At 37.4% G+C, this 24,895-nt stretch overlaps 1 protein-coding gene across 6 annotated transcripts in view; it reads right to left on the reverse strand.

The window, feature by feature from the left end:
• Positions 1–24,895, reverse strand: part of sptan1 (spectrin alpha, non-erythrocytic 1) — a 70,506-nt gene that overhangs the window by 3,059 nt on the left and 42,552 nt on the right. For 4 of the 6 annotated variants that reach the window (XM_083929877.1, XM_083929876.1, XM_083929873.1 and 1 more), the window contains 19 exons: positions 24,692–24,889; positions 24,468–24,614; positions 24,278–24,381; positions 23,840–24,002; positions 23,472–23,486; positions 22,508–22,639; positions 21,677–21,814; positions 21,487–21,591; positions 19,961–20,169; positions 5,458–5,578; positions 4,981–5,102; positions 4,739–4,871; positions 4,530–4,628; positions 4,250–4,409; positions 3,614–3,690; positions 3,315–3,524; positions 2,848–3,144; positions 972–1,084; positions 60–77 (listed from right to left, as the gene is read on the reverse strand). In XM_083929877.1, coding sequence (XP_083786003.1) covers positions 60–77; positions 972–1,084; positions 2,848–3,144; positions 3,315–3,524; positions 3,614–3,690; positions 4,250–4,409; positions 4,530–4,628; positions 4,739–4,871; positions 4,981–5,102; positions 5,458–5,578; positions 19,961–20,169; positions 21,487–21,591; positions 21,677–21,814; positions 22,508–22,639; positions 23,472–23,486; positions 23,840–24,002; positions 24,278–24,381; positions 24,468–24,614; positions 24,692–24,889 — 2,561 coding nt within the window. The remainder of the gene's footprint in view (positions 1–59; positions 78–971; positions 1,085–2,847; positions 3,145–3,314; positions 3,525–3,613; positions 3,691–4,249; positions 4,410–4,529; positions 4,629–4,738; positions 4,872–4,980; positions 5,103–5,457; positions 5,579–19,960; positions 20,170–21,486; positions 21,592–21,676; positions 21,815–22,507; positions 22,640–23,471; positions 23,487–23,839; positions 24,003–24,277; positions 24,382–24,467; positions 24,615–24,691; positions 24,890–24,895) is intronic. The other 2 variants (XM_083929878.1, XM_083929875.1) reach the window with 1 other exon arrangement.

Raw genomic sequence — 24,895 nt, forward strand, 5'->3', positions numbered from 1 at the left:
CACATTGGATCAAACACTCATGTCACAAACAGAAAATGAAGAAAAAAGGAGCTATTAACCCATCCAGAAGGTATGTCCTGCACCGGTGAGGAAGCATCCAAGAGGCGTGGGAAAAAAAGAGGGGAGGGATGGAGAGAGAGAGAAAAAAATGCACGTTAACATGAGGCAACGACACAGTGCTCACTGACACGGCAACAACCCTGACAACATGACACGCTAGACAGCAGTGTGGCCAATGACTTGACTTTGAAAATGGAGGTATGTTCTAATGTGATGTGTGCGCAAGAGACCAAACACTTCACCAGTGAAAAAAAATGAGAATGATCCATCTCAAATTTAATTTCAGCCTGTAATTATTTTGTTTTCTATTTTTATCATAATTGATTTTAGTGACCTGGTGAGGTTTCACTGTAAGCGGACAAGTGACTTTTGTGTCCAAAAAATGAAAGGTAAATTTAATTGTCCGTGACAAGTGCCTCAAAATGTTAATGTCAGTCAAACTTTTCTGAAAACAACATAGCAAGGATGGAGGAGGTCATAATAATGTACGTCTGAAGAAAGAGGCAAAAGTAGAGGCAGTGGTGTAGACGGAGATGGTCTGTGAGACAAACAGTTTCTAGATCTATGAAATACATCGCCATTCTGTTTTGCCATCTTTGTACATTCCTTCATTGTGTCTCGCTTGAACCGTGACTACACTGCCCCCACTATTTCCCCAAAAGAGATATTGATAGAATGAATGCAGAGTATGGACAGAGACTTAAATGAGCCTTGAGTCAATATTGGTAAGGTAAACGTTTGTGCAGCTGATGAACTGCATGCAACATTACATTATTATGTCAACACTGATGCAGTGTCCCTGGGTTGAAATGTTGATGTGTAAATGGTATGAAAGAGGAGCTGACAGCAGTGTCACTGTCAAAGCCTCAGCCTAGGTCTGGAAGGGCTCAGCTGGATAACACATCGTCTACCTGGTCTCCTGCAGCCACTGGTGGAAAGCGTTTGCGTGTTGTGCAAATTCCTGACGCAATTTGTCATTTTCCTCCTGCCTCCTCTGCTCCTTCTGCAGCTCCAGCTCTCGCTCCTACACTCACACGCACAGACAGAAACACATTAGTAAGGCACACTACATGAAAAGTATTTGAAACTTCTAGAACAAATTACTAGCCATTAAAACCACATGGCTTTTTATCTATTTGCTTTATATCCTCTGTACTTCAAGTTCAATTTACATTTGAACAAAAACAGTTTAAAATCTAGAAACTTATCACTGTTTGATTTAACCAATCCCAAGTCTTCAATAATACTCTTACCTGTCACCACACATAGCCATTGTAACTTATTAAAGTAATTCTTACCTACACAAATTCCTACCTTTGTTAATCTTAAAATGCTCCTAATACTAAAATGTAAAAAAAATCCACCAGGTTTTTAAACTCATCAATATTCAATTCTCATATATTTCTGATAAAAGACTGGCCAATCATTTTATTCGGCCGGACCTCATACCAGCGAATTCGGGGGACATCGATCCACCCCGAATTCGATGGTAGGAGGTTCACTTTGACGGGCATTCCAGAGCACTTTTCCTAGTTAGGGGTCCCAAACTTCAGACTTTCCATGGCACTTGAACGCAGTATTCATCTCTAAACGGCCTGTGTGTGTTTGTGTGTGTGTGTGTGTGTGGGGGGGGGGACTTTGGAGGGAATGGCTGTGAGGCATGCAAGGAAGGTAAGAATTACTCTAACTCGCTTGATTTACAAGTAAAAGGTTATTAGTAGAGCCAGACCGATATTATCGGCCCATATTGGCCTCTCAAAGACATCGGTATCTGCGAAGATGTGGTCCCATATGCACTGATATGAAAATGTATTTTTACAGAACATATAATGCAGAAAATAATGCTTGATTTTTAGATTTAGAAATGGTTTCATTACATAGTTTATCCAGCAGAATGTGGTCAGCAGTTGACTCATACTCACCATACAGTACTGATCTTTATTTATCTATTTTTACCTTTATTTATTCTTTATTTTCTCTGTTCATTTCTAGAATATGTTGACAATGTTATATAATGTATAACAATGTTAAATATTCTTTAATGTTATGTTTTAAGTTATCTGTTTAGAAAAATACCTTTGAGTGCCTTGCCAGAGTCATATTTGCACAATCCACAAAGAAAAGATCGATTTTCATTCCAGCTCAGAAGATCATTATATCAGCCTCTGTATCTGTAATCTGAGAAATGTTCCCTCTAAAATCAGTATCGCTCTCAATAAAATAAAATAAAAAAATTAATAATAAAAATACCATATCTGCTGGGCCCTTTTAATTTGTAGTTGAAATAAACAGGAAAAGGAAAAAACCTAAAAAGAAATTAAAATAAAACTGTTCTGTTTCTTCTTCACCTAGAACTTTTTATTAATTTGTACAGTTAGTCGACAGGTTTGTGACTACTGTATTTAATTCCAGGTGTGCCCTATTAAACATCCTTATGGCCTTGGTATGGTTGATTTGATTAATGGATGAACTGAAGTAATAAATAAAAAGACGTTGAGGAGATGTGGATGAAAGCTCCATAAAAACATATCATTGAACAGAAGAGTGAAAACTGCACTACTGTGGATTTGATTCCAGGTCAGCTCTGGGACTGATCTGGAGCTTATTGCTCACACCTATAGTTAGCTTTGCAATTGTGTTTCTACTACTTGGAGGGAAAAATTAAGCTTGGTGCATCCCTGAACTGAACTCCTGCAGATGGCAATCAGTCTAAAAGGTCTGCAGCAATGCTCAGTAGAAGTGTGTGTGTGTGTGTGTGAAGGCATGTATAATCTTTAATGTGGAGACCTTGATGATCTTCTGCAGGTTTCTCCAGGTCTCCTCCAGGGCCTCCATGGTGAACCAGGTGTAGGGGTTGGACACCACCTGGTAGCTCTTGATCTGCTGGTCCAGCTCAGCCAGCTGGTTGAAGTCGGTCTGAGCTGAGCTCAGCGAGGAGCGAAAGGCCTCATGGGCTTCACGCAGTGCCCTGATCTCCTCCAGAGAGTTGCACCTAACCGGGTCAGTCAGATCCTCCTCTGCATTCTCAAACCAGCTGTTGAAGGCTGATGCCTTCTTGGCGAATGTAAGGAACAAGTCCTCAACCTGTGGAGAAGATATGATCCTTAAAACAATTCCATAGGTTTGGTCAAAAGCTTTAACTGCATTTAAGCTTGGATTTTGGACAAAATCATTTCATAGGTTTTGGGTTTAGGGAGGTGTATGCAAAAATGTTAAAAAAAACAACTCTTCAAGTGCTTTTCTTGCACTCTTACCTTTCTGAAGTGCTCTTGAGCCTCCAGAAGCTTCTTCTTGCGAGAAGCTGAGTTGGACAGCAGCTGGTTCCAGCGCTTCATCAAGGCAGCGTGACGAGCTTCGATGGCTTTTGATTGGACATGCTTGGCGGCCAGCAGCTGGTCCTTGAGAGCTGTAATGTTGGTGATGCCCTCCTGCTGGAAGGCCTGGAGACCGGCATCAAAAGTTTCCTGCACACAGACAGAAAAACAGATGTGGTCAAGAGAAAGAGTGACACTGTACAGAGGAAGAGTGAATAGAGTTTGGGAAAATAGAGTACCTGCTTGGTGAGCAGAGTCTGAACAGAGGACAGGTCTCTGCCGTAGTCATCAGTCTTCAAACTGTTCTCTTTCTCACCTAAACATAAACCACAACCACAGGTTCACAAATGAGGGAGATTAAGCCGACCCCATCACTCACGCTAGGTATCATGGGGGCTAAGAATATGGTGGATACATTTAATTAGGTCTTCTCTAGAGTGAATATATTGTAGTGGTAGGAATTCAATCTGTACATGCGATATTTAGAAAACCAATGGAAGTCACTTGTTTGGAATGAGACTGCCTGTCTGTTTTTGTCTCTCTTTGTCCTTCTGTCTGTCTTTTCTCTCTTTCTCTCTCCTTTTCTTCCTCCCCAACCGGTGCAGACAGATGTCCGTCCTCCATAGAGCTGGGTCGGTCGGACGTTCCTGCCTGTTATAGGGACTGTTTCCGTTGCCACTGTGTGCACTAACTTGCTGGATTCATGTTGTATATAATAACTATAATAATAATAATATTAAAGATATTGCGACTTGTTGCTGCACATGGGGGATTGTTGGGTCTCTGTAAATCATGAATAAGTCATAGAGTTCGGTCTTTATATACTCTATATGTACAGTGTCTTGAGATAACTTTTATGGAAAATGTGTTCGTACCGATCCAGGACTCCACCACGTCAGCCTTCCAGTTGAACTGCAGGAAGGCAGAGTTCTCATCCAGCTTGGCCTTCCTTTGAGCAGCTGCCCTCTCTAGCTCAGACACTTTGCCTCGCAGAGCCGACATCTTGGCACTAATGTTGTCTACATGATGGTTGTTCTGTTGTCAACACACAAAATTATCTTGGGAAACCTCTGGTTTTGTAGACGGACTAAACAAGATGATCAATTCATTGCTTTAAAAAAAGTCTATTTTGCCACAACATTATAAAGTCACTACCTTCTTGATGAGCTCCTCTCCGTTAGTGCACACATCGTTGACTCGGTCCCTGTGCACGGTGAAGTCAGTCTCAAATGCTTCATGCTTTTTCAGCAAGCCCTGTTGAAAATAAAGGTTTTCTTAACACTCAGTAAAACTCATAATCATGTTTTTACATTTAAAAAACTATTCTTTAATGTGGTGTTTCATTGTCTGGGATGGAAAAGCACCTGTACAGCAGCCAGTGTATCTCCGTAGTCCTCACTTCCCACTAGATTTAACTTCTCATTAATCCAAGCTTCTTCCTCTTCCACATTCGCCACAAACTGCTGGTACTCCAGCGACTCCTCCAGCCTCTGTCCCCTGGGAGCAAACACACACATTCCACATATTTACACACCTATTTCCATCTGTGGATGTGTCCTAGGAGGCAACTGCCTGGCAGGCCGAGTGTGTAGCTCAGCAGGCTTACCTTGCTCCAGATAGATCTTTGAGTTCCTTCCAGTGGTCGACAAACTGGGCGAGCCTCTGCTGGATCTCCTCCTGGCCGATGGTGTTGTCATCCGACAGCTTCTTTCCAGTGTCCAGCACCGACTTGGAATACAAAGAACAAAGACTGGATACCAAAGCTACAATATTTTCGTCAATATCTGTCAGTATACTGAGACAGTCAGAATGTGGACCAAACACAACCATCAAACAACACTTCATGTTCAAGTCCTGGGGCCTGATTTATAAAGGTGGCGTACACAACGAAGAGGGCAAACTTTGGGATTTATAAAATTTGTGCAAACAAAAGAGCTTGTTGCCTGGCAACGTCACTGTGATGACTGGACTCCAGGAAGTCACTACAGTCCCCCCACAAAAGGCTCAGAGGCGGCTTTACACAACCTCTGTGGCCATTTAAACTACACAGATCAAATAAATGGGAGGCATAGATGACCCTTACCTGAATGGCCGGCTCATGGGCCCCCAGCTCAGCCTCCAGCCTCTTGTGTTTCTTCCTCAGATTCTGTACTCCTGTCAAATCACGTCCGTAGTCCTCCGAACTTACAAGCAACTTCTTTTCTCTGTGTGGGTTTGAGGCAGATATGCATGTTTAGGTTGAGGCCAATTCGGTACACATACAGACTTCCTGTATCAGATTCCTGCCCGTTCCCCTCTCCTGCATACTTCCCCCTCCTTGCCTCCCCTCTTTCTCCCAAACGGCAACCACCAGATCTGAGAAACGAAGCCAACACTGAAGCACCAAAAACTGTAGTTCAAGTTGTCATTAGCAGGGATTAAAGCAAAAAAAAAGGTCTGACTGATTTTTTTCTGATGTTGTATTGCCGATCTACAATAAGTAATTGTAAAACTGTTTTCAAATTGATCTGAAAGATCCACAAATAACAGATCCCACAAAAAGAAAGTTTCCTCACTAGTAAAGTATATTGAAAGAAGTCATAAAAAAAAGTCATAGCAACAGGCTAGCTATCGAAAACATTGTAAGTTTGAATCTTTTCTGATGGGGGTTTGTGGGTTTCTCCCCCAAGAAATGTTTGAAATTGCAAACATGCAATTGTGACATAGTTTGAGAAGGAAAGACCTGGTCATGTGTGACTTCTGTCGGGGCAGGTCTACTGAGTGAGTTAATGTTCCATTTAAGAAAGGTCAGCACAGACTCCAGCAGCAGAATCAGACATTAGAACAGCCTACAACCTCCAAAAACACTGTCATGCACCGACCTGATGTCAAGTGGACCGGGCTGAATCCACTGCAAGTCTCCTGAAACTGTGCAGACTAGAAACCATCACTGCTCCGACGGACATTTTCTCTCCTGACCGGTGTTTGGGTTTAAGTTAACAAGTCAGTCTGCATTAAGTTTGATTTTGAAGTTATCAAGTCAGCCTGCTTTAAGTTTGATTCTAAAGTTATCAAGTCAGTCTGCTTTAAGTTTGATTTTAAAGTTATCAAGTCAGTCTGCTTTAAGTTTGATTTTTAAGTTATCAAGTTGGTTTGTGTTAAGTTTGATTCAGAAGCTATCAATTCAGTCTGCTTTAAGTGTGATATTGAAGTTATCATTCTGCTTTAAGTTTGACTCTGAAGTTATCAAGTCAGTCTGCTTTAAGTTTGATCTGAAGTTATCAAGTTAGTCTGCTTTAGGTTTGATTCTAAAGTTATCAAGTCAGTCTGCTTTAGGTTTGATTTAAGAAGTTATCAAGTCAGTCTGCTTTAGGTTTGATTTAAGAAGTTATCAAGTCAGTCTGCTTTAAGTTTGAATTTTAAGTTATCAAGTCAGTCTGCTTTAAGTTAGATTCTGAAGTTATCAAGTCAGTCTGTTTTAAGTTTGATTTAGAAGTTATCAAGTCAGTCTGCTTTAGGTTTGATTCAGAAGTTATGAAGTCAGTCTGCTTTAAGTTTGAATTTTAAGTTATCAAGTCAGTCTGCTTTAAGTTAGATTCTGAAGTTATCAAGTCAGTCTGCTTTAAGTTTGATTTTGAAGTTATCAAGTCAGTCTGCTTTAAGTTAGATTCTGAAGTTATCAAGTCAGTCTGCTTTAGGTTTGATTTAGAAGTTATCAAGTCAGTCTGCTTTAAGTTTGATTCTGAAGTTATCAAGTCAGTCTGCTTTAAGTTTGATTCTAAAGTTATCAAGTCAGTCTGCTTTAAGTTGAATTCTGAAGTTATCAAGTCAGTCTGCTTTAAGTTTGATTCTGAAGTTATCAAATCAGTCTGCTTTAAGTTTGATTCTAAAGTTATCAAGTCAGTCTGCTTTAAGTGTGATATTGAAGTTATCAAGTCAGTCTGCTTTAAATTTGGTTCTGAAGTTATCAAGTCAGTCTGCTTCAAGTTTGATTCTGAAGATATCAAGTCAGTCTGCTTTAAGTTGGATTCTGAATTTATCAAGTCAGTCTGCTTTAAGTTGGATTCTGAAGTTATCAAATCAGTCTGCTTTAAGTTTGATTCTGAATTTATCAAGTCAGTCTGCTTTAAGTTGGATTCTGAAGTTATCAAGTCAGTCTGCTTTAAGTTTGATTGTAAAGTTATCAAGTCAGTCTGTTTTAAGTTTGATTTGGAAGTTTTCAAGTCAGTCTGCTCTAAGTTGGATTCTGAAGTTATCAAGTCAGTCTGCTCTAAGTTGGATTCTGAAGTTATCAAGTCAGTCTGCTCTAAGTTGGATTCTGAAGTTATCAAGTTAGTCTGCTTTAGGTTTGATTCTAAAGTTATCAAGTCAGTCTGCTTTAGGTTTGATTTAAGAAGTTATCAAGTCAGTCTGCTTTAAGTTTGATTTTTAAGTTATCAAGTCAGTCTGCTTTAGATATGATTTAGAAGTTATCAAGTCAGTCTGCTTTAGGTTTGATTTAAGAAGTTATCAAGTCAGTCTGCTTTAGGTTTGATTTAGAAATTATCAAGTCAGTCTGCTTTAAGTTTGAATTTGAAGTTATCAAGTCAGTCTGCTTTAAGTTAGATTCTGAAGTTATCAAGTCAGTCTGCTTTAAGTTTGATTCTAAAGTTATCAAGTCAGTCTGCTTTAGGTTTGATTCTAAAGTTATCAAGTCAGTCTGCTTTAGGTTTGATTTAGAAGTTATCAAGTCAGTCTGCTTTAAGTTTAATTCTGAAGTTATCAAATCAGTCTGCCTTAAGTTTGATTCTAAAGTTATCAAGTCAGTCTGCTTTAAGTTAGATTCTGAAGTTATCAAGTCAGTCTGTTTTAAATTTGATTTAGAAGTTATCAAGTCAGTCTGCTTTAGGTTTGATTCAGAAGTTATGAAGTCAGTCTGCTTTAAGTTTGAATTTTAAGTTATCAAGTCAGTCTGCATTAAGTTAGATTCTGAAGTTATCAAGTCAGTCTGCTTTAAGTTTGATTTTGGAGTTATCAAGTCAGTCTGCTTTAAGTTAGATTCTGAAGTTATCAAGTCAGTCTGCTTTAGGTTTGATTTAGAAGTTATCAAGTCAGTCTGCTTTAAGTTTGATTCTGAAGTTATCAAGTCAGTCTGCTTTAAGTTTGATTCTAAAGTTATCAAGTCAGTCTGCTTTAAGTTGAATTCTGAAGTTATCAAGTCAGTCTGCTTTAAGTTTGATTCTGAAGTTATCAAATCAGTCTGCTTTAAGTTTGATTCTAAAGTTATCAAGTCAGTCTGCTTTAAGTTTGATGTTTAGGTTATCAAGTCAGTCTGCTTTAAATTTGGTTCTGAAGTTATCAAGTCAGTCTGCTTCAAGTTTGATTCTGAAGATATCAAGTCAGTCTGCTTTAAGTTGGATTCTGAATTTATCAAGTCAGTCTGCTTTAAGTTGGATTCTGAAGTTATCAAATCAGTCTGCTTTAAGTTTGATTCTGAAGTTATCAAGTCAGTCTGCTTTAAGTTGGATTCTGAAGTTATCAAGTCAGTCTGCTTTAAGTTTGATTGTAAAGTTATCAAGTCAGTCTGTTTTAAGTTTGATTTGGAAGTTATCAAGTCAGTCTGCTCTAAGTTGGATTCTGAAGTTATCAAGTCAGTCTGCTCTAAGTTGGATTCTGAAGTTATCAAGTCAGTCTGCTCTAAGTTGGATTCTGAAGTTATCAAGTTAGTCTGCTTTAGGTTTGATTCTAAAGTTTTCAAGTCAGTCTGCTTTAGGTTTGATTGAAGAAGTTATCAAGTCAGTCTGCTTTAAGTTTGATTTTTAAGTTATCAAGTCAGTCTGCTTTAGATATGATTTAGAAGTTATCAAGTCAGTCTGCTTTAGGTTTGATTTAAGAAGTTATCAAGTCAGTCTGTTTTAAGTTTGATTTAGAAGTTATCAAGTCAGTCTGCTTTAGGTTTGATTTAGAAATTATCAAGTCAGTATGCTTTAAGTTTGAATTTGAAGTTATCAAGTCAGTCTGCTGTAAGTTAGATTCTGAAGTTATCAAGTCAGTCTGCTTTAAGTTTGATTCTAAAGTTATCAAGTCAGTCTGCTTTAGGTTTGATTTAAAAGTTATCAAGTCAGTCTGCTTTAAGTTTAATTCTGAAGTTATCAAATCAGTCTGCCTTAAGTTTGATTCTAAAGTTATCAAGTCAGTCTGCTTTAAGTTTGATTTTTAAGTTATCAAGTCGGTTTGTGTCAAGTCTGATTCTGAAGCTATCAATTCAGTCTGCTTTAAGTGTGATATTGAAGTTATCAAGTCAGTCTGCTTTAAATTTGGTTCTGAAGTTATCAAGTCAGGCTGCTTTAAGTTTGATTCTGAAGATATCAAGTCAGTCTGCGCTAAGTTTGATTCTAAAGTTATCAGGTCAGTCTGCTTTAAGTTTGGTTCTGAAGTTATCAAGTCAGTCTACTTTAAGTTTGATTCTGAAGATATCAAGTCAGTCTGCTTTAAGTTGGATTCTGAATTTATCAAGTCAGTCCACTTTAAGTTTGATTCTGAAGATATCAAGTCAGTCTGCTTTAAGTTGGATTCTGAAGTTATCAAATCAGTCTGCTTTAAGTTTGATTATGAAGTTATCAAGTCAGTCTGCTTTAAGTTGGATTCTGAAGTTATCAAGTCAGTCTGCTTTAAGTTTGATTGTAAAGTTATCAAGTCAGTCTGTTTTAAGTTGGATTCTGAAGTTATCAAGTCAGTCTGCTCCAAGTTGGATTCTGAAGTTATCAAGTCAGTCTGCTTTAAGTTAGATTCTGAAGTTATCAAGTCAGTCTGCTTTACGTTTGATTCTAAAGTTATCAAGTCAGTCTGCTTTAGGTTTGATTTAGAAGTTATCAAGTCAGTCTGCTTTAAGTTTAATTCTGAAGTTATCAAATCAGTCTGCTTTAAGTTTGATTCTAAAGTTATCAAGTCAGTCTGCTTTAGTTTGATTTTTAAGTTATCAAGTCGGTTTGTGTTAAGTCTGATTCTGAAGCTATCAATTCAGTCTGCTTTAAGTGTGATATTGGAGTTATCAAGTCAGTCTGCTTTAAATTTGGTTCTGAAGTTATCAAGTCAGTCTGCTTCAAGTTTGATTCTGAAGTTATCAAGTCAGTCTGCTTTAAGTTTGATTCTAAAGTTATCAAGTCAGTCTGCTTTAGGTTTGATTTAGAAGTTATCAAGTCAGTCTGCTTTAAGTTTAATTCTGAAGTTATCAAATCAGTCTGCCTTAAGTTTGATTCTAAAGTTATCAAGTCAGTCTGCTTTAAGTTTGATTTTTAAGTTATCAAGTCGGTTTGTGTCAAGTCTGATTCTGAAGCTATCAATTCAGTCTGCTTTAAGTGTGATATTGAAGTTATCAAGTCAGTCTGCTTTAAATTTGGTTCTGAAGTTATCAAGTCAGTCTGCTTTAAGTTTGATTCTGAAGATATCAAGTCAGTCTGCGCTAAGTTTGATTCTAAAGTTATCAGGTCAGTCTGCTTTAAGTTTGGTTCTGAAGTTATCAAGTCAGTCTGCTTTAAGTTTGATTCTGAAGATATCAAGTCAGTCTGCTTTAAGTTTGATTGTAAAGTTATCAAGTCAGTCTGTTTTAAGTTGGATTCTGAAGTTATCAAGTCAGTCTGCTCCAAGTTGGATTCTGAAATTATCAAGTCAGTCTGCTTTAAGTTAGATTCTGAAGTTATCAAGTCAGTCTGCTTTAAGTTTGATTCTAAAGTTATCAAGTCAGTCTGCTTTAGGTTTGATTTAGAAGTTATCAAGTCAGTCTGCTTTAAGTTTAATTCTGAAGTTATCAAATCAGTCTGCTTTAAGTTTGATTCTAAAGTTATCAAGTCAGTCTGCTTTAGTTTGATTTTTAAGTTATCAAGTCGGTTTGTGTTAAGTCTGATTCTGAAGCTATCAATTCAGTCTGCTTTAAGTGTGATATTGAAGTTATCAAGTCAGTCTGCTTTAAATTTGGTTCTGAAGTTATCAAGTCAGTCTGCTTCAAGTTTGATTCTGAAGTTATCAAGTCAGTCTGCTTTAAGTTTGATTCTAAAGTTATCAAGTCAGTCTGCTTTAGGTTTGATTTAGAAGTTATCAAGTCAGTCTGCTTTAAGTTTAATTCTGAAGTTATCAAATCAGTCTGCCTTAAGTTTGATTCTAAAGTTATCAAGTCAGTCTGCTTTAAGTTTGATTTTTAAGTTATCAAGTCGGTTTGTGTCAAGTCTGATTCTGAAGCTATCAATTCAGTCTGCTTTCAGTGTGATATTGAAGTTATCAAGTCAGTCTGCTTTAAATTTGGTTCTGAAGTTATCAAGTCAGTCTGCTTTAAGTTTGATTCTGAAGATATCAAGTCAGTCTGCTTTAAGTTTGATTCTGAAGATATCAAGTCAGTCTGCGCTAAGTTTGATTCTAAAGTTATCAGGTCAGTCTGCTTTAAGTTTGGTTCTGAAGTTATCAAGTCAGTCTGCTTTAAGTTTGATTCTGAAGATATCAAGTCAGTCTGCTTTAAGTTGGATTCTGAATTTATCAAGTCAGTCCACTTTAAGTTTGATTCTGAAAATATCAAGTCAGTCTGCTTTAAGTTGGATTCTGAAGTTATCAAATCAGTCTGCTTTAAGTTTGATTCTGAAGTTATCAAGTCAGTCTGCTTTAAGTTGGATTCTGAAGTTATCAAGTCAGTCTGCTTTAAGTTTGATTGTAAAGTTATCAAGTCAGTCTGTTTTAAGTTGGATTCTGAAGTTATCAAGTCAGTCTGCTCTAAGTTGGATTCTGAAGTTATCAAGTCAGTCTGCTTTAAGTTAGATTCTGAAGTTATCAAGTCAGTCTGCTTTAAGTTTGATTCTAAAGTTATCAAGTCAGTCTGCTTTAGGTTTGATTTAGAAGTTATCAAGTCAGTCTGCTTTAAGTTTAATTCTGAAGTTATCAAATCAGTCTGCTTTAAGTTTGATTCTAATGTTATCAAGTCAGTCTGCTTTAGTTTGATTTTTAAGTTATCAAGTCGGTTTGTGTTAAGTCTGATTCTGAAGCTATCAATTCAGTCTGCTTTAAGTGTGATATTGAAGTTATCAAGTCAGTCTGCTTTAAATTTGGTTCTGAAGTTATCAAGTCAGTCTGCTTCAAGTTTGATTCTGAAGTTATCAAGTCAGTTTGCTTTAAGTTTGATTCTAAAGTTATCAAGTCAGTCTGCTTTAGGTTTGATTTAGAAGTTATCAAGTCAGTCTGCTTTAAGTTTAATTCTGAAGTTATCAAATCAGTCTGCCTTAAGTTTGATTCTAAAGTTATCGAGTCAGTCTGCTTTAAGTTTGATTTTTAAGTTATCAAGTCGGTTTGTGTCAAGTCTGATTCTGAAGCTATCAATTCAGTCTGCTTTAAGTGTGATATTGAAGTTATCGAGTCAGTCTGCTTTAAATTTGGTTCTGAAGTTATCAAGTCAGTCTGCTTTAAGTTTGATTCTGAAGATATCAAGTCAGTCTGCGCTAAGTGTGATTCTAAAGTTATCAGGTCAGTCTGCTTTAAGTTTGGTTCTGAAGTTATCAAGTCAGTCTGCTTTAAGTTTGATTCTGAAGATATCAAGTCAGTCTGCTTTAAGTTGGATTCTGAATTTATCAAGTCAGTCCACTTTAAGTTTGATTCTGAAGATATCAAGTCAGTCTGCTTTAAGTTGGATTCTGAAGTTATCAAATCAGTCTGCTTTAAGTTTGATTATGAAGTTATCAAGTCAGTCTGCTTTAAGTTGGATTCTGAAGTTATCAAGTCAGTCTGCTTTAAGTTTGATTGTAAAGTTATCAAGTCAGTCTGTTTTAAGTTGGATTCTGAAGTTATCAAGTCAGTCTGCTCTAAGTTGGATTCTGAAGTTATCAAGTCAGTCTGCTTTAAGTTAGATTCTGAAGTTATCAAGTCAGTCTGCTTTAAGTTTGATTCTAAAGTTATCAAGTCAGTCTGCTTTAGGTTTGATTTAGAAGTTATCAAGTCAGTCTGCTTTAAGTTTAATTCTGAAGTTATCAAATCAGCTTCTTTAAGTTTGATTCTAAAGTTATCAAGTCAGTCTGCTTTAGTTTGATTTTTAAGTTATCAAGTCGGTTTGTGTTAAGTCTGATTCTGAAGCTATGAATTCAGTCTGCTTTAAGTGTGATATTGAAGTTATCAAGTCAGTCTGCTTTAAATTTGGTTCTGAAGTTATCAAGTCAGTCTGCTTCAAGTTTGATTCTGAAGTTATCAAGTCAGTCTGCTTAAAGTTTGATTCTGAAGTTATCAAGTCAGTCTGCTTTAAGTTTGATTCTAAAGTTATCAAGTCAGTCTGCTTTAGGTTTGATTTAGAAGTTATCAAGTCAGTCTGCTTTAAGTTTAATTCTGAAGTTATCAAATCAGTCTGCCTTAAGTTTGATTCTAAAGTTATCAAGTCAGTCTGCTTTAAGTTTGATTTTTAAGTTATCAAGTCGGTTTGTGTCAAGTCTGATTCTGAAGCTATCAATTCAGTCTGCTTTAAGTGTGATATTGAAGTTATCAAGTCAGTCTGCTTTAAATTTGGTTCTGAAGTTATCAAGTCAGTCTGCTTTAGGTTTGATTTAGAAGTTATCAAGTCAGTCTGCTTTAAGTTTAATTCTGAAGTTATCAAATCAGTCTGCCTTAAGTTTGATTCTAAAGTTATCAAGTCAGTCTGCTTTAAGTTTGATTTTTAAGTTATCAAGTTGGTTTGTGTCAAGTCTGATTCTGAAGCTATCAATTCAGTCTGCTTTAAGTGTGATATTGAAGTTATCAAGTCAGTCTGCTTTAAATTTGATTCTGAAGATATCAAGTCAGTCTGCTTTGAGTTTGATTCTGAAGATATCAAGTCAGTCTGCGCTAAGTTTGATTCTAAAGTTATCAGGTCAGTCTGCTTTAAGTTTGGTTCTGAAGTTATCAAGTCAGTCTGCTTTAAGTTGGATTCTGAATTTATCAAGTCAGTCCACTTTAAGTTTGATTCTGAAGATATCAAGTCAGTCTGCTTTAAGTTGGATTCTGAAGTTATCAAATCAGTCTGCTTTAAGTTTGATTATGAAGTTATCAAGTCAGTCTGCTTTAAGTTGGATTCTGAAGTTATCAAGTCAGTCTGCTTTAAGTTTGATTGTAAAGTTATCAAGTCAGTCTGTTTTAAGTTGGATTCTGAAGTTATCAAGTCAGTCTGCTCTAAGTTGGATTCTGAAGTTATCAAGTCAGTCTGCTTTAAGTTAGATTCTGAAGTTATCAAGTCAGTCTGCTTTAAGTTTGATTCTAAAGTTATCAAGTCAGTCTGCTTTAGGTTTGATTTAGAAGTTATCAAGTCAGTCTGCTTTAAGTTTAATTCTGAAGTTATCAAATCAGTCTGCTTTAAGTTTGATTCTAAAGTTATCAAGTCAGTCTGCTTTAGTTTGATTTTTAAGTTATCAAGTCGGTTTGTGTTAAGTCTGATTCTGAAGCTATCAATTCAGTCTGCTTTAAGTGTGATATTGAAGTTATCAAGTCAGTCTGCTTTAAATTTGGTTCTGAAGTTATCAAGTCAGTCTGCTTCAAGTTTGATTTTGAAGTTATCAAGTCAGTCTGCTTTAAGTTTGATTCTAAAGTTATCAAGTCAGTCTGCTTTAGGTTTGATTTAGAAGTTATCAAGTCAGTCTGCTTTAAGTTTAATTCTGAAGTTATCAAATCAGTCTGCCTTAAGTTTGATTCTAAAGTTATCAAGTCAGTCTGCTTTAAGTTTGATTTTTAAGTTATTAAGTCGGTTTGTGTCAAGTCTGATTCTGAAGCTATCAATTCAGTCTGCTTTAAGTGTGATATTGAAGTTATCAAGTCAGTCTGCTTTAAATTTGGTTCTGAAGTTATCAAGTCAGGCTGCTTTAAGTTTGATTCTGAAGATATCAAGTCAGTCTGCGCTAAGTTTGATTCTAAAGTTATCAGGTCAGTCTGCTTTAAGTTTGGTTCTGAAGTTATCAAGTCAGTCTGCTTTAAGTTTGATTCTGAAGATATCAAGTCAGTCTGCTTTAAGTTGGATTCTGAATTTATCAAGTCAGTCCACTTTAAGTTTGATTCTGAAGATATCAAGTCAGTCCACTTTAAGTTTGATTCTGAAGATATCAAGTCAGTCTGCTTTAAGTTGGATTCTGAAGTTATCAAATCAGTCTGCTTTAAGTTTGATTCTAAAGTTATCAAGTCAGTCTGCTTTAGGTTTGATTTAGAAGTTATCAAGTCAGTCTGCTTTAAGATTAATTCTGAAGTTATCAAATCAGTCTGCTTTAAGTTTGATTCTAAAGTTATCAAGTCAGTCTGCTTTAAGTTTGATTTTTAAGTTATCAAGTCGGTTTGTGTTAAGTCTGATTCTGAAGCTATCAATTCAGTCTGCTTTAAGTGTGATATTGAAGTTATCAAGTCAGTCTGCTTTAAATTTGGTTCTGAAGTTATCAAGTCAGTCTGCTTCAAGTTTGATTCTGAAGATATCAAGTCAGTCTGCTTTAAGTTGGATTCTGAATTTATCAAGTCAGTCCACTTTAAGTTTGATTCTGAAGATATCAAGTCAGTCTGCTTTAAGTTGGATTCTGAAGTTATCAAATCAGTCTGCTTTAAGTTTGATTCTGAAGTTATCAAGTCAGTCTGCTTTAAGTTGGATTCTGAAGTTATCAAGTCAGTCTGCTTTAAGTTTGATTGTAAAGTTATCAAGTCAGTCTGTTTTAAGTTTGATTTGGAAGTTATCAAGTCAGTCTCTTTTAAGTTGGATTCTGAAGTTATCAAGTCAGTCTGCTCTAAGTTGGATTCTGAAGTTATCAAGTCAGTCTGCTTTAAGTTAGATTCTGAAGTTATCAAGTCAGTCTGCTTTAAGTTTGGTTCTGAAGTTATCAAGTCAGTCTGCTTTAAGTTTGATTCTGAAGATATCAAGTCAGTCTGCTTTAAGTTGGATTCTGAATTTATCAAGTCAGTCCACTTTAAGTTTGATTCTGAATATATCAAGTCAGTCTGCTTTAAGTTGGATTCTGAAGTTATCAAATCAGTCTGCTTTAAGTTTGATTATGAAGTTATCAAGTCAGTCTGCTTTAAGTTGGATTCTGAAGTTATCAAGTCAGTCTGCTTTAAGTTTGATTGTAAAGTTATCAAGTCAGTCTTTTTTAAGTTGGATTCTGAAGTTATCAAGTCAGTCTGCTCTAAGTTGGATTCTGAAGTTATCAAGTCAGTCTGCTTTAAGTTAGATTCTGAAGTTATCAAGTCAGTCTGCTTTAAGTTTGATTCTAAAGTTATCAAGTCAGTCTGCTTTAGGTTTGATTTAGAAGTTATCAAGTCAGTCTGCTTTAAGATTAATTCTGAAGTTATCAAATCAGTCTGCTTTAAGTTTGATTCTAAAGTTATCAAGTCAGTCTGCTTTAAGTTTGATTTTTAAGTTATCAAGTCGGTTTGTGTTAAGTCTGATTCTGAAGCTATCAATTCAGTCTGCTTTAAGTGTGATATTGAAGTTATCAAGTCAGTCTGCTTTAAATTTGGTTCTGAAGTTATCAAGTCAGTCTGCTTCAAGTTTGATTCTGAAGATATCAAGTCAGTCTGCTTTAAGTTGGATTCTGAATTTATCAAGTCAGTCCACTTTAAGTTTGATTCTGAAGATATCAAGTCAGTCTGCTTTAAGTTGGATTCTGAAGTTATCAAATCAGTCTGCTTTAAGTTTGATTCTGAAGTTATCAAGTCAGTCTGCTTTAAGTTGGATTCTGAAGTTATCAAGTCAGTCTGCTTTAAGTTTGATTGTAAAGTTATCAAGTCAGTCTGTTTTAAGTTTGATTTGGAAGTTATCAAGTCAGTCTGCTTTAAGTTGGATTCTGAAGTTATCAAGTCAGTCTGCTCTAAGTTGGATTCTGAAGTTATCAAGTCAGTCTGCTTTAAGTTAGATTCTGAAGTTATCAAGTCAGTCTGCTTTAAGTTTGATTCTAAAGTTATCAAGTCAGTCTGCTTTAGGTTAGATTTAGAAGTTATCAAGTCAGTCTGCTTTAAGTTTAATTCTGAAGTTATCAAATCAGTCTGCTTTAAGTTTGATTCTTAAGTTATCAAGTCAGTCTGCTTTAAGTGTGATATTGAAGTTATGAAGTCAGTCTGCTTTAAATTTGGTTCTGAAGTTATCAAGTCAGTCTGCTTCAAGTTTGATTCTGAAGATATCAAGTCAGTCTGCGCCAAGTTTGATTCTAAAGTTATCAGGTCAGTCTGCTTTAAGTTTGGTTCTGAAGTTATCAAGTCAGTCTGCTTTAAGTTTGATTCTGAAGATATCAAGTCAGTCTGCTTTAAGTTGGATTCTGAATTTATCAAGTCAGTCCACTTTAAGTTTGATTCTGAAGATATCAAGTCAGTCTGCTTTAAGTTGGATTCTGAAGTTATCAAATCAGTCTGCTTTAAGTTTGATTCTGAAGTTATCAAGTCAGTCTGCTTTAAGTTGGATTCTGAAGTTATCAAGTCAGTCTGCTTTAAGTTTATTGAGATTGAGTAGACTACAACAATAAAAACAACAAGATGCTAAACATACATAGTGAGCTAGCTGCAGGCTAGCAGCCAGATGGAGTCGTATGGCGGCTGTGGACCTGTTTCACTAGACAAGAACACCAAATCTAATAGTTTCTAAAAGTCAATCCTCATGTAAACTTAACAGCTCTAAAATAGATTGAGGAACGGGTGAGCAATAATGTATATAGCAATAATAATATTTTCTGATTTCTGCAGTCGGAAACAGTAGTCTGTTTTACTGCGTCAAGTCCAAGCTCAACTTTTTAAAGCCGTAAAGATCCAAACTATTCAACGCTTGTTCCTATGTTGGTCTCTAAACTGCATAATAGACCTACTGTTGTCAAACGATGACCAACTTATCAGAAAAGATGGTGTCAATTATGGAAACAAAACAAACAGCCTCTTCATCGTAGCGCGGCCACGTGCATTATTGAGCAGACACTTGCTAGGCCGCAGTGTTACAAATCTTTTCATTATAAAGTTGGTCTCCTTGAATAATACATAATGTAGTGTTTATTATGGTGATATGTTACACATAGTGTTATTTTTGCTACGCTTCAGGCAACAAATGCAAGAATAAAAACAGCCCACAGGAAACTTTTAGTACTGAGTCCAATTGACAAATATCCATCATGGGGACTGAGAACTTTAATCCCTGCATTTGAGACTGGCTCCAAAACAGAGCACATCCCCATAGAGCCCCATGTTAAAATGGCCAACTTTACAGTAGAAATGAATTTACAGCCCGCTACAAAAAAGACTTCTGGTGTTTATAGTTAGTTTCACGATTCATGACAACTGCATGAGGTGAATTTCTTTATAACACTATGTTTAAATTATGTTAAGGCTCAAAGATCTGCATAGTTAGGGGCTGCTTTTAGTGAAAGGTGTGGGCCGTCACAGGTGGCTTACTTAAAAGGGAGAAACTTAGCCGACTTGCTGGATACGCCTACCCAGTGTGTCTTGTGAGAAGACTAATAGACGCTAACGTTAGCCAATACTAGCCAAGCTATGATGTAACTCAGGGCAACTTATGTCCAGGAACAAAAACTGTTCCTGGACATGACATAGCCATTTTTTTATTCTACACAGATGTGATAACTACCCTATCTTCCCCAGCTCTCTGAATCTGTGTGTGCAGTATTCTTACGAAAACTATGAGTGATGTCACAGAGACTACGTCCATATTCTATATACCCTGTGCTTCCTCCTCATCTGTCTTTCCCTGAGGTATGCGGTCCTTTTCCGTCCCTATGTCCGCGTACCGTCTATCAAGGTAAACACTTCATAATTATATGAATTACAGTAGTACAGTTATTTCTCAATAGCAGTCATAACTTTTTTAACAAGCTATGTGTCTCTCACGCACACATACGCACATGCACGCACGCACGCACACACACAATTTAGATTACATTACTTTATGCGTCTAGATATTATGCACATAGGTATATAGTCTAACCAACTTAGCTGAATGAAGTGAGCCGAAGCATGGCTCTTATCTCTATGCTTGGCCAAAGACGGTTTCTTTTTTCATTTGATCGCCAGAAACTGTCTCCTACTGTTAAATAAGCATTGTTTAACGTTATTATTATTATACAAACATATTAGAAGTGCTAATTATAGAAGGTCAGCCCAACAGTCTGACACAGCGCTTTGAAAGTGAAACTTCAGTTCTAAATATACCGTTTGTCTGTGTTTGTTTAACTATTGTCAAAGAAAGATACAAACAAAACACATTTATGTTAGAACAACAAATACTTTCAATAAGACTCCCGTATCAGAAATCAGTATTAATCACATCACTCAGTTCCCTGGTGCAGTGACCGGGGGCAGCACTGGACTCACGTGCACCCGCCACTGTCTGTGTCAGGCGCTCGCCACCCAGGATCAGAAGGTTTATTATGTCCACATGTGCAATTAAAAAGAATACATAATACACGAGTGTACTGGCAAAACGTATTTTACAGTTATTAATTTTTTTAATGAAAATAACTTAAAAAAATATAGAAATAAAATATGAATAAATATCCGAATTGAAATTGAATACCAACGAATGAATATTCTAATATTCGGGTCCAGCAGCCTTACCCATCTCCTCTAGTGATAACATTATTAACACTACATAATCCAAGGGACAACTCTCTTACTTGATCCAAGACTCTTCGTCATCTAGGTCCCTGAAGAACTGATGCAGGCGGTGGGACTCATTGAGTTTAGTGCGGCGACCGACGGCCATGCTCTTGATCTTGGCGAAGCGGCTGTTGACGGCATCACGCTTATCCTTCACCTGTGAGGTGTCGAAGGCGTTGCTGCCCATCAGGCTGTCAGCCTGGCCATTCAGGTCCTTCAAACGATCCTGCAGGGAGAAGGGAGGTGGTCAGAGGCTCTCATTGTTACTCTGGATCTATCAATGTATTTTCATGATTGACTTCTTCAACTTTTTGATTTTGTAATTTTTTATTAGAGATGCTAATTGAGATGTGTGTCCAAAGCTGTCTGCAGAGTGCATTTCAGAGTCAGTCTCCACCACATCTGCCTGCAATGTTGTCAGCTTTGTCTAAGCCTGGTATACTGATATAATGTGTTTAAGCTGCCAGTCGTCATCAATATAGTGGCATTTGTCCTGTAGATCTCTGTTGTCGGTGCCGCCCTAACTTTGCTGAAAAAGCTTAAAAGGCCACTTACTATTGCAAAGTTAGCACTAAGAAGTTAACTAGCAGTTAAGAAATATACTGTATAGCCTTCTTTTTCTTTGACTAAACATTTTAAGAATATTGCTAAGTGAATAACATAGTACCAGTCAAAATTCTCAAACGGTCAAGATTATTGTTATTACTATATAAACTTTCCTATTTATGATGAGTCTAAAATTGACTCATGTTTTGAATAAGGTAATGTGTTTTCCTTTACCCACATGCAGAGCCATCTGCAGTGTTTTCCCTATGTGCATCCAGCAGCAGAGGTGCGCAGCTCCAGGAATTTGATTGCCACTGTTGAATTATGTTAATTATAAATAATTATGTTATTATTATTACATTTTTGTGGGGGAAATGATATTGGTCTCCATCCGTGCCCTAACAGCACGCAAGCGTCAGACTATCGCATCTCAATGATGCTCTGTCCACACCTTTTCATAGACAACAGGTATACAGTGGAGATCAAAATTAGAGAACAAAGTATTAAAACTGGATTTATTATGAAATACTGTTCTGAAATAGCCTGAAGCCTGTTGAAATCTTCTCTTCTGACACAGCGGTTACTGTTCTCTAATTTTGCTCACTGCCCTTTTCACTAAATAAAGGTTTTGTTGAAGTGCTTTAGTTATTTAAAAACATACTAGTACACCAGGGGTATAGCTGAACTTTAAAAAATAACAGCAATTCAAAATAAATATATATTTATTATTTGTTCTCCAAAACATTTATTCAGTTTTTGTATTAAAATAAACAGTGTGATATGGGTTGCTCATATCTGCTTGTTTGTTAAATCACATGTTTTAATTTCCAGATGAGTAACTGTCTAAAAAAGTAATGTATGTACTTAGGTCCAAAGAACCCTTCCCAGCAGAGCACGCTTTGCAGGCTTACATTTTTTTCCCCGCATGCACACTTCACCTGTGCTGCTACAACTCCATCCTAGGGGAAACACTGATCCGAAATAATGAGCTACATACCTCATGGGCAGAAATATCAGCCTCTAGCAGCTGGTGTTTTTTCAGCAGGTTGTTGACTGAGGCCAGATCTTTGCCATAATCTTCAGAGGCAAGAAGAGCTTCCACCTAAGAAACAACAAACATATACCAAACTTTGAGTACATTGGAGTGTTAGAGTTTTTACACATGTATCTGGCATGCAGACTTTTACCTCAGAGAGCCAAAAGTCAAAGTCCTTGATGCCTGTGTTGAAGTTCTGCTGCTTGTTGGCCTCTTTGAGTTTCTGGCTCTTTTCTGCAGATTTGTTGACGAGGAACTGCCACTGTTCATCCAGAGCGTTGAGGCGTGCCTGAGGAATGGACAAGTCATGTTTGAAGTAATTTCACTGCTTCACTACAGTATTGCAATTGAGATTATGTTCTCACACATATTTTGTGGAGAGCAAACAGACTTCCACTTATTTTCAACTTACCTTTCAACTACTGCTTGACGCCCACTGCTACTATCATTAGACATACTGTATTTCTATAATTGGTATAGTTGTTAGCATTGTTGTTCTATTTTATCCTTACTGACCACCAGAGGCAGTGCTTAACACTAGATATCTTCTGTCTTGACCTGTCGTGTATTAATATCAACAAAGTCACATGTGAACTCAGATGACCCCCGAGCCCAAGTATAATTTCCACGAGATAAATTGATTTGCAACTTCTCGCTGTGCAGGATAACGCATGTTACTGTGCTTTTTTGGAACGTTTTTTCAGGCAATACATTCAAAATTAAAAAAAAAAAAAAACACTAAAGTGCATCGGTTTGAACGTTAAATATCGTGTCTTCCTCAAGCTCTTACATGACTGGTCACACTGTTGTCCTGAAATATCTAACTCTTTGCACATATATTATTGTATTATGTTATTCTTCTCGGTTGTGAAGCCATATTTGATAGGAGTGGCTGCTGAATGCCCAATATTTCATGGATAATTAAAAACAAACTTGTCTGTATACTGTGAAAGCTGTATAACAGTATAGATTATGAATGTACCTTTACTGCGTCCTCGCTGCCTGCACAGGCTCCTCTCTGGATCAGTGTGTTGCCGGTATCAATGACCCCACGGATCCGGTCGGCGTTGGCATGCAGCTCGGCCTCAAATGCTTGATGTTTCTGATGCTTACTCTGACAGCACATACAGGTTTTTGTTTTTGGGGGGGGCATGGACACAGCAGAAATGAAAGTCAGTTTGACTAATATGACTGTAGCATTATGGGGCTGACGGTAATGGTAATGAAACTGTTGTTGTCAGCTTCATATTGCGAATGAAAATGTTTGTAACTGAGAAACCAGAGGGTAGGATATAAAAAAAAGAACATCAAAAGAGGACACCGACAATGACATTGACAGACACTCAGGACAAAAACATGAAGAACACAAAATGTGTGGGCAGTGTAGAGGACAACATCTGCAACAGAGCTAACTTTGAAAAACCTACTGAAGGAACAGTCACTTAAAAGTTGCTTCATGTTTGTATCTTTCTACATTCCCATGGCGCTCTCAGCCGGCCTATAAGACCCTCTAAGTAAATACTGTCTTTAAGCCAATCAACAATTACTCTTCACTATTGTCATACTCAGCCTGCTGTCTCAGTTTCATTTAAAGGTCCAATCTTAGTTTGACTGAAGAATCAAACATCTGAAGCAAGTTCAAAGATAACCTCCCTCAATAATTGAAAATAAAAATGGAAGCCACACCCAACAACTAGTAGCCATCAATGATAAAACAAACCTAGAATAAAACACAAAAATTAACACAGAATTAAGCCATTTTTTGAATTAAGAAAATTAAAAAAACAGATGGAAAAGAAGTTGGCACTCAACAGTGCTGATGAGGGAAAAACTCAAGATGGACGGAGTGCATGTTCTATTTCGTGTCTACACAAACAGCAAAGACGTGGACACATGGAGGATAACCTGCTTGGTTGTTAGTCAGCTGACACACTACTCAAACTTACCAGCAGCTTGGACAGCTATAAAAAAAAAATAAGACAGTGGGAGAAAAATTAAGTCTCACTTCAGACAGGACACAGGGAGGGATTTGACACAGTTGAAGAAGAGTATTGTCAATAAAACAAGATAAACAGCAAAGTAATTTAATTTTAGCTAAGGACACAAGGCTCTACTACCTGCTCTAGGATCAGTGAATAATTCCTGCTTTTCTTTATGGTTTCTTTAAAAGAGAAACAAGTGCTAACTTTTGTATCCACTAAACTCATGTGTTGAATTTACACTCATACTTCAAACCATATAGGGATCCCATGAACAGCTTTCAGACTAGCTGTGTTGCTATGAACTTCTGTGCTTGTGGAAGCCAAATGTGTACCTGGATGTTGGTCGGGTCCTTGTAGGACTCATCAGTTGCAGTTTGCAGCTTCTCGCTGATCCAAGCCTCAATCTCATCCACATCCCTGCTGAACTGCTGCAGGGTCTGGGATTCACCCAGCTTGGAGCGCTTTTCAATCATCTGGGCCTTCAGCCGCCGCCACCTTAAAAACATCACAATTTACAGTTCAAAGGTGAACTCAAACAGAAATGTGTGCAATTTTAACTTTCCTTTTTTTAACTACACAGTTGCTGGGCACACACACACACACACACACACACAAGATGACTCTGCATTACTGCTATCTGTGATATTGAGATCACTCTTAGCATCAAAGTGAAAATGATCCTGTTTGGAAGTGAGAGGAAGTTGTTGAAGACAAACAAGTTAAAAGTTGTGTGTAACGGAACTGGGACCGTGTCCCTAAATGTTTCCTACCTGTCGAGGACTTCATTGCGCCGGTTGTAGATCTCAGGTTTGGCATAATGGTCAGCTCCAATCAGCTGGTCAGCAAAGGACTGCAGAGCAGCAATTTTCTCCTCCTGTACAGCAAGATTGTATCATTTATAACACACCACCACCGTTCAACTTTAAAAGCTTTCACCGAGCGCCAAAACATCTGACTGACCTGCACATTAATTGCCTTGTCAAAGTCTTCATGTTTCTTGATGAGGGCCTCCACACTGTCCAGGGAGTCACCCTTATCGTCACTAGCAAGGAAAGCTTCTCGAGCTGCCATCCAGTTCTCAGCCTGCTCACAGTCCCTGTTGAAGAGCTGCAGCACAACAGTCAGTCAGTGCAGGAAAAGGCAGCTTTCAGGGACCACATTAAAGTGGCTTTGCATGTCAATACCTGGAGCTCAAGGCACTGGTCCAACATCATGCGACGCTGCACCCAAGCCTTCTCAAGGTCAGCACGCTCCTGGTCTAGAGCCTCCAGTTTTTGCTGGATCTCAGGGCTGGCATAGTGGCCTCGCACCAGCAGCTGCTGACCAAACTGTTCAAAGGCCTGGAAGGTACCAGCACGTGCATCAATCTCTGTGCGGTGTTCCTGGAA

The sequence above is a fragment of the Echiichthys vipera genome (genome assembly GCF_963691815.1).
Source record: "Echiichthys vipera genome assembly, chromosome: 16".
NCBI lineage: Eukaryota > Metazoa > Chordata > Actinopteri > Perciformes > Trachinidae > Echiichthys > Echiichthys vipera.